At 33.0% G+C, this 10,978-nt stretch overlaps 2 protein-coding genes across 3 annotated transcripts; one reads left to right on the forward strand and one right to left on the reverse strand.

The window, feature by feature from the left end:
* The first annotated feature begins 1,931 nt into the window (after window positions 1–1,931).
* On the forward strand, window positions 1,932–3,149 carry LOC131175925 (autophagy-related protein 8C-like). The gene is made up of 4 exons (XM_058140625.1): window positions 1,932–2,072; window positions 2,169–2,221; window positions 2,708–2,826; window positions 2,913–3,149. Exons 1-4 carry the CDS (start codon window positions 1,932–1,934, stop codon window positions 3,011–3,013), a joined length of 414 nt encoding a protein of 137 aa, XP_057996608.1. The 3' UTR covers window positions 3,014–3,149.
* Window positions 3,150–4,500: 1,351 nt separating this feature from the next.
* Window positions 4,501–7,073, reverse strand: LOC110642397 (uncharacterized). Of its 2 annotated transcripts, XM_021794441.2 has the most exons (3): window positions 6,209–7,073; window positions 5,508–6,118; window positions 4,501–5,046 (listed from the first exon to the last, which is right to left on the reverse strand). In XM_021794441.2, the coding sequence occupies exons 1-3, from the start codon at window positions 7,056–7,058 to the stop codon at window positions 4,666–4,668; spliced, it is 1,842 nt and encodes a 613-aa protein (XP_021650133.2). In that variant the 5' UTR covers window positions 7,059–7,073; the 3' UTR covers window positions 4,501–4,665. The 2 variants fall into 2 exon arrangements, with proteins under 2 accessions (XP_021650133.2, XP_021650132.2); XM_021794440.2 differs by having other exon boundaries at window positions 5,508–7,073.
* Between the last annotated feature and the right edge of the window lie 3,905 nt (window positions 7,074–10,978).

A 10,978-nucleotide genomic window follows, 5' to 3' on the forward strand; every position in this document is an offset into this window, starting at 1 on the left:
AGAGGGCTCTAATAGAAGGTTGAATGTGCGCATGGCTAAAAGCTCTCTCTCTCTCTCTTTTTTTCTAATCATGGGAATTTTTTTTTTTTTTTAATACCACATACATATATGTTGTGATCAGTCTTGAGATATTGATTTGGCTACTTAATTCCCAATTTCTATGTAGCTTTTGAGCATATGAGGCAATGTGAACAAATCAAAGCTTAGTGAAAAACTATAGAAAACAATATATAATAATGGAGAAGAATGAGAAATTGATTCATTCACAAAAGTTGATTTGTATCTGTACAGTTTAGTTTTTATATAACTTTACATAAAAACTTAATTGAACTAGCTATCTAAACTCTAGAATGCTCTTGCCAGCAACAAATTGAAATAAATAAATAAATTCTTATATTTTTAGTAGATGACTAAATAAATCAAAATTTTAATTTTAAACTAAATAAACCCTTTACTTTCTAATTAAGTCTAAATAAATTCTCACATAATAAAATAATTTTTAATAATAAAATATTTTTTAATTTTTAAAAATTATTTATAATTTTAATTAAAATATATTTACAAAAATTTAAAGAACTTGATGAACAAAAATTATTATTTATAATATTTTATTATAAAAAAATATAAAATAATATTTTATTATTAAAAATTAATATTTTATTAAATAAATACTTATTTAACTCAAAATTTAATTTTAAATTTATTTAACTTCAACTGAAAGTACAGGCTTATTTGATTTTTTCTCTGCAAATTGGTAACCATGTGCCAGGTAACCAATTCTCTCCCCAAATTCTATGTTCCGGGCATTGGGAAGGGAGGAAAGTGAGAGGGGAAAGAAAATGTGAAGGGAAAATAAATTTATTTTCCATTCTTTTGTTTGGATTGAGTGGAAAATAAAGGGGGAGGGAAAATATTGGAGGGAAAATAAAATTTTTTTGTCTTTTTCTCCTTTCTCTCCAAAATGAAGGGAAAGTAAGGGAAAAATATAAAAATATCCCTATATTTAATAATTTTTTTTTTAATTTAAGGGTAAAATTGTAATTTTACTATTCATAAAACAACTTTCCCTCTAATATTTTCCTCTCCCAATCCAAACAAGGGGAAGGAAAATAATTTTTATTTTCATTCCTTATTTTCTGTCTTTTATTTTCCTTCCCTCTTTTATTTTCCCTCCCCCCTCCCAAACATACCCTTAGTGTAGCGCACTGTTTTGCACCTCTTTTCTCGCTTTTCCTGGTGCTTGCCGTTTTGGCTTAGTAACGAAACACATCGTTCCATTTACGCTAAAAAAGTAGCCGTTACATTCTTTTCAGTGTACGATAGTCGAATGACTCGAATCAATAAAAGTCAAAGATAGCAGTTAGTGTGTTGGAGATTAGTTACAACTGCAACTAATTGTATAACAGAATAACAGAGGGAGGCGGGAAAATGTAATTCCTCTATAAAGCTTCAGATTGTAATGAGCATATCAATCAGTCAATAATACGTGAAATTTCTTCTCTATAGTCTCTCTCTCTCTTTCTTCCTCCTCTTTCTTCTTCTGCTGTTCCTCCTTATTTGATTCGTCTTCTTCTCCCCTTTTTTCTATTTCCTTCCCCTTTTCCTCTGTTTTCTGCTTGGTTGTGGCCTAGTCACAACATTTGCTATCAGAGCAATAAGATACTGAGGTTTTGAGTGATCCTAATATCGCGGCAATTTACAAACTAGCGAGGAATAACAAGAAAGCTATGGCTGCTGAGAACACAAGATCTTTCTCAATGCAACATGAATAGAATAAATTTTAGCCAATATAATGCTTGGTTCTTTCCTAAACTATAAAACATAAGTTTTGCCTTATTATTGTGAACAATTATCTTCAACTCTTGTTTTTCAATTGGCGTATAACTTTAACTCTATGTATGAGTTATCACATGGAACTTTTCCTTTATAAGATGTCCTCCATATGTTCAGGAAAAAATCATCCCGATTATTTATTTATTGTCTACTTTGTGTCTAATTTCTTGTTTTGCTATTCAGAGAGGAGGCAAGCAGAAGTTGCTCGCATTAGGGAGAAGTATCCTGATAAAATACCTGTAAGATTCTGTTTCTAAATTTCTGTCAATATAGATTCTGTCTCTTCGACTCAATTTATTCAACATGCTTATCTTCTGACTGAGCATGTGATGCAGGTAATTGCGGAAAAGGCCGGAATGAGTGATGTTCCTGATATTGAAGAGAAGAAGTTAGTAGCATTCTTTCTTCCTTTATACTCTCTCCAGTTTCACATTCTCTTCCACATTTTTGTTACACAAGGAAGTTGTTACATTTCAGGAACTTCTTGTTATATATGCTGCAGTAATAAGGCCTTCTCTACTTGTATATTCATTCAATTTTCAGCACTGTAAGTATTTCTTGGTGGTTTTGGAATGCATATGGCGTTGCCTATTTTCATAGGTTTGAGGTAGTATTTTCACATCATCTGTATGCTTTTGGTTAAATAACGTTAAGTCTTTAGCAGCAGTGGTATTTTTTTATAGTGCGATTTTTCTGCACATGCACGCCAAATATTAAGGCCTAACAACTTAATATTGGATGTAACTATGAGGTTTCTTTGTTTACATTTATTTTTACATTATAGAGATCATTGAATGGTATTGCTAACTCAACTTGATTTCAATTCTACTGTATACCGGCTTTCCTTTAATTTTTCTCTTTATTGTGAATTCAGATATATTGTATCAGCTGATTCTACTGTGGGGCAGTTTATCTATGGTATCTGTCAAAAGATTAAGCTCGATGCTGAAAAAGCTATATTTGTGCTTATAAAAAACACTTTACCTCCAACTGGTGAGTAACATTAATTAATTAATTTCTATATATAAAACTCTTTTAGTAATATTCTTATGTCTGATAAAATTATTCTGTTGTTGCAGGCTCTTTGATGTCTGCAATCTATGAGGAGAGCAAAGAGGAAGATGGTTTTCTTTACGTTACTTATAGTGGGGAGAATACCTTTGGATCCCATCAAGAGTAGCAGGATTTGTCTGCGTAAACGAAACAAGAAGACGTATATTCTCAACTCTGTTACTACTAATGATTTAACTAGCTTATATGTTCTGATCATCTTATTTTGATTTATGCCATTATGGTACCAGAATAATTTTGACTTGAACTGATCTGATTTCCAATTTCCTTATTTTCTTTTATTTGCAAATAATGTGGAAGTATCTTGTTTCAAGATTATTTATATTTGTTCTGTCTAAAAACAACAAATGAAGCCCCAATTTTTTTTTTTTTCAATGATCAAAAACAAAGAAAAATAAAATCTTAAATTTTCTCTTATGATTCGATGAATCTGTGTATGGAAATAAATTCGTCGCGAAATTGTTTGGTTGGAGATTGGCCTATCAGTTTCTTGATGTCTGTTTTCATTTTATCAAATCCTGCTTTGGCATCGGCCTTCTTCTTATTGCTGGTGTCTTTCTTGTTTGTGGTGACATCTTCTACCATAGCACAAATACCTCCAACCCCCCATTGATCTGGCCAGCTTTGCCTCACTTTCCATTGTTTCTTGCTATTGTTCAATAAAAACCAACAATTCAGGTAGAATATATTACCAGGGACCTATAGCAAAAAAACTTATGGAACCGAAGAATAAGCAAAATCTTATTGGAAACCAAGAAAAGATGAAAACTTCAAGTTATCGTGAATGCAAAAGACCGCAATCAATAAATCTAGATTTATAGCGGCATGAATAATTAGAAGAGTTCACCAACCAAAAAGGCTAAAAGAAAGTGGTCAACCAAAGCAAGGAAAAGGTCCAAGTAACGGACTAAACATTCCAAGGGACAAAGATAAAAAGAGTAGATAGATTCGAAGAGCAGATCAAGAAAGCTCATTCAGAGAGATAAGCTCATTCCGATTCAATTTCTAACCTTACCTTGGGCAGGTCTACCAGTGCCCGTTGTTCAGCACTATACTCCCTCTTAATTAATAAATTAATTCCTTATATTGCTCCTAATAATCCATTATTACCCAACAGAGACCATAGATTTTCCTTGACGTGGCAATAACCGATTAGGTGTCTAGTTTTTGTTTTGTTTTTTCTATAGCTCTGCCTTATTATTATTATTATTATTATTCCTTTTACAAATGAAATATATGAACCAGCAGACACAGAAGATTTATCTACGAGCCAAAAAAGACCCACCAGAACATGGGAGAAGAAACAACCTACTGATTGAGTAGCAGTAGGAACCCACCCTGCTTCCTGGTTCCCTAGCTTTTAAATAAAACAATTAAAAACAACAACAACAATTCATACAGGCACGAATTTTGATGTTTCAACGCCACACCAAAACTCATTTTAAAATTGATATAATCAAAGGACATTTGGGCATTGGCCAATGGTTCAAGGGTTTGGATTAAAGAATATTTGTCTCGTAAAAGCATTAGATTATCTAATTGATTACTTGGAGAGTCAACGCGGTCGTCTCCTAATCATAATTGCAAAAAATCTCATAGACCACACTGCAACCACCATGATTTCAATAAGAATATCGTATATCTACATTCTACGCTCATAGCCCAATACACATGCAAAACAAAGGAATCCATGATCAACTTAGGTTAACATTTTCCTTCTTTCTTTCCTCTACTTGAATTTTTTCCCCTGAATACAAATAATTACTTAGATTTCCTTACTGACTTGGATTTCTTCATTTTGCTGGACTTATCATCAGCATTCGTCCATGTATATCCACTAGGAATAGTAAATGGATCCAATTGTTGCCCCATTGAATGAGGAGGGCAACGCTGGTGCTGCTTGCTCGCCGACTGGCTGTTGTTTCTCCTCAGCCACCCGGTTGAGATGGATGACGACGTGGACGGCAAAGATAAATAATGGGTATCTGATTTCTGATCATCCTCTGATGATGCTACTCTTCCTCCACGAACAAAATGTCTAGGACTTGAAACTGGGGTGTAGAATTGTTCAGTTGATTGTAGCTCAATAAACTTTGTGAAAGTTATCACCACTCTCACCGTAGGGACCACCGGAATTGCCACCTGTACCACCAAAGCCAAAGAACCAATCAGCAACGTTAATCACACAAGTTTAATACCAGGTCAATTCAACCAATAAAAGATTGGGATATAGTTTTGGCAAAATGGGGTTATTTACTAGTTCTAGTCAAGAAAATAGGATTCAAAGGGGTATAAAGAAACCACAGTGGGGCCAAAACCATCCAATCTTTTGGGTCCCACACATCATCACCGTAAAGAGGCCGACCCACAAAAGCTTCTCATTTATTTTTAAAAAATATATTTTAAAATAAAAATAAAATAATTATAGAAGACAACTCTCCTGTCTCTGCTAATCACAGCCGAAGATACTGCTTGTTTTGTTCGATGATTGCTTAAAGTAAACCATCAAAAGAGGCAAAAGAACGTAAAACAAGGGTCCCACTCCTAATTAGGATACTCTGCGTCCGGGGAAAAACTTCCATAATTTCCAATGATACAATTACCTTAACCGGAAACATCCCCGCCGGGAATTTGGTGGTCAGCAACTCCCGCATCCTTCTCACAGCCTTCACTTTATTAGCCAAAATATCTAGTAACGGCAGTAACTCCTCCGTCTTTAGAGGAAATTGGTCCGTTAACCAAACTGACGGCCTCAAACTCCTCACGTATTCCTTCTCCTTTGTCTGCGGCGTCGGCGCTATGGTAACTGCCGATCTTCTTTGCGGAGCTGACATTGCCGACAACGACGATGACGGGATTATATCCACACTCTTCCTCCCCAATGTCACCCACTCTCTCTCCTCCCTCACAAAACTACTGTGTCTCCTCCTATCATCGTTGAACCCAAAATTCGGATTCTCAGCGACTAAAAATCCATCGTCATCTTCGTCGAGCTCTAAAGGTAAAACCTGCTCGCTCCCAGCGACTTCGTTTTCGCTATCAGCGACTTTGCGCGACCGGAAGCTGAAAACCACATTGTGCACTTCATAGACTTTAGCCTTCCATTCTCCTACTGATTCTGTCTTTTCTTGTCTTCTCCAATTTGTCCTGCCTACCAGTTCAGCCTTTGTGACGTCCATTCCAGGCCTGTATACGCTGGTCTGGGAGCAGAATCCTGCAATGTCAGACTCGCTCATTGGAGCTCCCGCATTTTCAAATGCGTCTAAAATTTTACGATCATCACGGTTGAGCACAAGCAATGAACCTGAAGGAATGTTATGGATATGGTCACCGTCGCCGAGGAAAAGGAAGCTCTGGTCTGCTCGCTGGATCTTCAAGCCATCAAAACCGGCTAGGGAAGTATCTGCTCGGAGATTCCCGTCACGCTTCCAGATCTTGTAGGTATCCGAAGGAGCAATCTTCCCGACGAAAGGAATGACAGAGCTCTCAAAATGAAAGGAAATTTCCATATAAAAATCTCGCATTCTGCGAAGCACAGCAATGACAAGTGGCAAGCGTCGACGCCACTTAGCCCAAGCAGAACGATGGTGAAGACGGAGTAAAATAGAAGCAATTTCAGAGTTCCGACGACACAAAGCCTCCTGGAGAGGATTCCACCCGGCGGAGTTTTGAAGAGATATATCAGCACCAGAAGCAGCGAGAGTACGAGCAGCAAAGGAATCATTTAACCTTACAGAAAGATGAAGAGGTGTCTCACGGTGGGGAACATCGCGGCGGTCGAGAACAGCAGAGATCTGATCAGCGAGTCTCTCCTGAGCAAAAGAGTCAGACTCAGTGTGGATATTGGCAGGATCGGCGAGGCGCGGGAGAGAAGAAACGAGCCTAGAAAGAGTGGTGTGATCAGCTAAAGCGACGGCGTAGTGGACAGGGCTGTGAGCGTAGTCTTGGGGATTGATGGACGAGAATGCCTTGGACATGTTTGCAGCGAGTGGCGAATGAAGAGGAGAGGGATGTGAAGTTTTGAAAGGCAGGGAAGAGCTGTTGCATTTTATTGGAGAGCGTGCAAGAGATACACGCAATCTGGCGCGACTTTTGGTGGATCTTTGTTTCTTTCTTTTCTTTGTTACTAGCCAGCAAGCAGCCATGCACCGCATTTGCAGAGCATTTTGTTTTTTTTCCAGTGAATACTGATTCTACACACTGACAGTACACTTACACCACAGACCCATTGCTTTGTTTAATTAATTAATTTATTTATTTATAATATAATTATTTCTTAGTTTAAATAAATGATTTCTTTCTCAAAATATATTGTGATTGAATTTAATAAATAGTGTGTATAAATTACTAATTACTCTTACATGATATGAATTATTCTTGATTAATAATTTTTAATCTTAGTTGGTAAAATTTATATAAGATTTATTTTTCTTATTTTAAAGGGTAATTACTTTTATTTGGAATTTAAGGAGAGTTGAATATTCTACAAGAGTAATGTTTTGAAGAAGATGGAAATAGGGGAAATGTTTTTAAGATGTAAAATAAAGGTAATTAGAAAATGATTAGTGGGACACAAAGAGATGGTTTAAAATGAAAAAGGACAACAAAATGAGAGTAACAACAGAGGAATGTGTCTGCCTTCTGCCGGACCAAATCTTAACGGATTTCCCTCCGTTCAATGTCATCACTCACCGCTCTCTTCTTATTTATTTCTATTTTGCATTCTTTTTTTTTACAAAATGTTAAATTTAATTTTTATATTTATTAAAAAAATTAATTTAATATATTTTTAATTTTAAAAATTAAATTTATTAATCTAAGCTTTAAAATAAAAAGCTTAATTTCTTAATTTTTTTAATTTTTAAATTAAATTAAATAAAAAATAAAAAATTAAATTAAAATCTCTCGATAAATACAAAAACTTAATTAAACTTGAGTCATTTCCTTTTCTTTCATATTGTCTTCTGGTCAATGTGATACTTTTTCTTAATATATTTTTAGTATTGACCTCCTCTGTAGAAACTATATAAGGTTTTCTTCTGATATTTATAATTAAAAATATTCTAATAATTAATTTATATATATATATTAAACTTAAAATTACTTTTTTTAAATTTAATTTTAAAATGCACTTGACAACATCAAATTGATTCATTCATAATTAATATTGGAATAATAGAGGTTGGTATGAAAAATATATGAAAGTACAAAGCAATTGATGAGGCATGTCTTCCATTATTTTTATGATAATAAAATATTATTTTTTCAGATTTGTAAATATTAAAAATTATTTATTATTTTTAATTAAAATAAAATCAAGAAAAAAATGAATAATATAATAAATAACTATTATTGTAAATTTTAAATATAAAGGTAATATTTTGTTATAAAACTTAATTTTTTTAATAAAAATTAAAATTATTTAACTTGATTTTGAACTGCTTATTTATCTTCTTTTCTAATAATTTATTCTATTTTTGAGACCATGGATTGAAATTTGGAGATGACAATCAAAATTAACCAAAGAGGAATTTTTTTTCTTCCCATAAATTGTTTCTTCTAGGGCAGCTTATCGTTTTCTTCTTCCAATTATCTACAGAAAATTTCTAGAGAATTTTAAAATTTTAAATTTAAATTTGGTGTATTTTTAAAAATAATTTCTTAAGAAATTTTTATTTTCCAACTTTAAATAATTAAGAAGATTTTCTCTGTAAATTCTCCAAATAATTCAAATAACTTTTTCTTTTTAAATAATAAAAAATTATAAACTTATAAAAAAAAATTGCTTTAAAAACTTTTATACTAAAAATCTACTTTGAAAAATGATTAAATCTGTGGTTGGACATAAATTGTAGACCAGGTTTATATGTTGATAGGGCTTAATTATATGTATAGAAATGGACCCTCGAGCTCTGTCGGGCGAGCCATACTCGGATCAGATGTCCCCAAGTGGCTTACAGGGCCACAATCACAATTCATTGATGCTTCTAAAAACTTGAACAGAAGGACTAATAGCACCAGGAATAAAAGGGTATCAGAATTCAGAGGCCAGCCATCCCTCATTTCAAGGCCCATACTTTACAACAATAAGATCATTAACTTTAATCTTTAAGCCCAATCTCAAAACAAAAGATTAAGAAAGGGCAATTGCAAAGTTGAAATACCAAAAAAGAACAAAAAAGAAAAAGCAAAGTTTAAAACATTGTAAATAATTAACTATAACCCAATAGAGACCTAAATTAAGATTGATTGATTCAAGTTTTTTTTTTTTTTTTTTTTTTTTTAAAAAAGATTGATTGATAAAGTTTTCTAAAAAAAAAAAAGATTGATTGATACAGATCTAATAAAAGAAAAGACACATTAAATTATCATCTCCCCCATTATCATCAGCATACATGCCTCCATTGACCTAATGAAGTTCTGTTGTAATAGTTAATTATGTAAAAATGGGTGCTTGCTTTGCTCATGCAGCCATCATCTGCCAATCAATTCCACATCAACTTGGAAGTTTGGCTACTTTACTATCAAAGAGACCTTTAGGTGCAGATCATATCCTTCAACACCCAAAAGGGAAAAGGGAGAAATTGATTGAAGAATTTGCTAAATTTCCTTCCTTTTTATCATATATGCCATTGTAATTTGCTGATTAGTGATTAGAGAGGTCAATCTGATTAACAAAACCTTAAACCCAAAAAAAAAAAAAAAAAAGGTCAGTGGAAATATATATCATCAGCTTATAACCATTTTTCTATAAAACATGTAAAAAGATATACAATTGTAATTAGTTGAGGCTCCTACCCTGAAAACAATTGAATACCCATCTCCACAAGCAAAATTTTGTTAGGTGTAGCGCATCATGCAACACCATGCAGAAAATAAAGTTAGTTAAGGGTGAATCAACTACTTAAGAGAGGGTTAAAATGAAAACTTGGGCAAGAGATGCTGTGATAAGGACATCAAATTATCAATTTCCACCAACATCAAATTATCAATTTCCACCATTAACTTAAATTATCAATCATTAAAAATTCAACTTAAATAATGAGTTTCTCAATTTCACAGTAAAAAAGGCTAGTTTTGTTCACATTGAAAGGAGTATAATTAAAATTTTATCTACATTCTTTTATATAAAACAAAATATTTTTAAATAATAGCACCTTGACATTGAGATTGGATAGCTAAAATTATTTTTTTGAAAAAAAAAATTATTTTAAATACTGCTAAAAAAATAAAATTATTATTTTATTATTTTAATATTTTTATAAATAAAACTTATTAAATTTAAATTTTAAATTTATTTTTTAATACTCTCAAATTAATATATTTTAAAAAGTGATTTTTTCAATAATATAATGTCAAACAGGCCATAATAATTAACATAGAATGAAATCATGGAAAATATCTATATTATTGGAATGTTTTTAATTCGTGAAATCTTAGAATTCAAGTTTTAATGAGAATCAAATTAATTAAAAAATAAATGGGAACCTATTTTATCAGAATTCACAAGAAAGGAGAAAGCGGGTTTGAGAGGGATGTTGGAACATCTCTATCAGAAGCTGTGTTGTTGCACTCCGATGATTAAGCTATTGGGCTCTGTAATAGCCCATTAGGCACCCCCAATCGTGCAAGGTTTTATCCCCATAGCGATGAACTATAGCCAACTGGATGGACATTGCTATGCTAGACAACTACAGCTAACAGCTAAACAGCTAAATTTATAGCCAACTGGATGGACATTGCTAAACTCTCTGAACATGGTCTAAGAATTTCTGATAAAATTTGCATTTAACGGCAGGTGGGTTAAGACTTGAAGTATCATCATCATCACTGCCAGTATGTATTCATGAATCAAGCTTCAATGAGTAATGAGACTAGGAGAGCAGTTAACAACAAAATTGAGTTTCAAAGCTTAATTACTGCTGTTAGCTTTTTGTAGGCAGAAGTGAGGATAAAAACTTAAAAAGCGCATAGCAGATAGATATAAGTTACCTTCCCAAGTCCTAAGGTTGGTGACAACGTGCCAAGTGCCAACAGATTATAGAATGCAGATAATAGGATCATATAAAAACAA

Source organism: Hevea brasiliensis, chromosome 18 (assembly GCF_030052815.1).
Source record: "Hevea brasiliensis isolate MT/VB/25A 57/8 chromosome 18, ASM3005281v1, whole genome shotgun sequence".
NCBI lineage: Eukaryota > Viridiplantae > Streptophyta > Magnoliopsida > Malpighiales > Euphorbiaceae > Hevea > Hevea brasiliensis.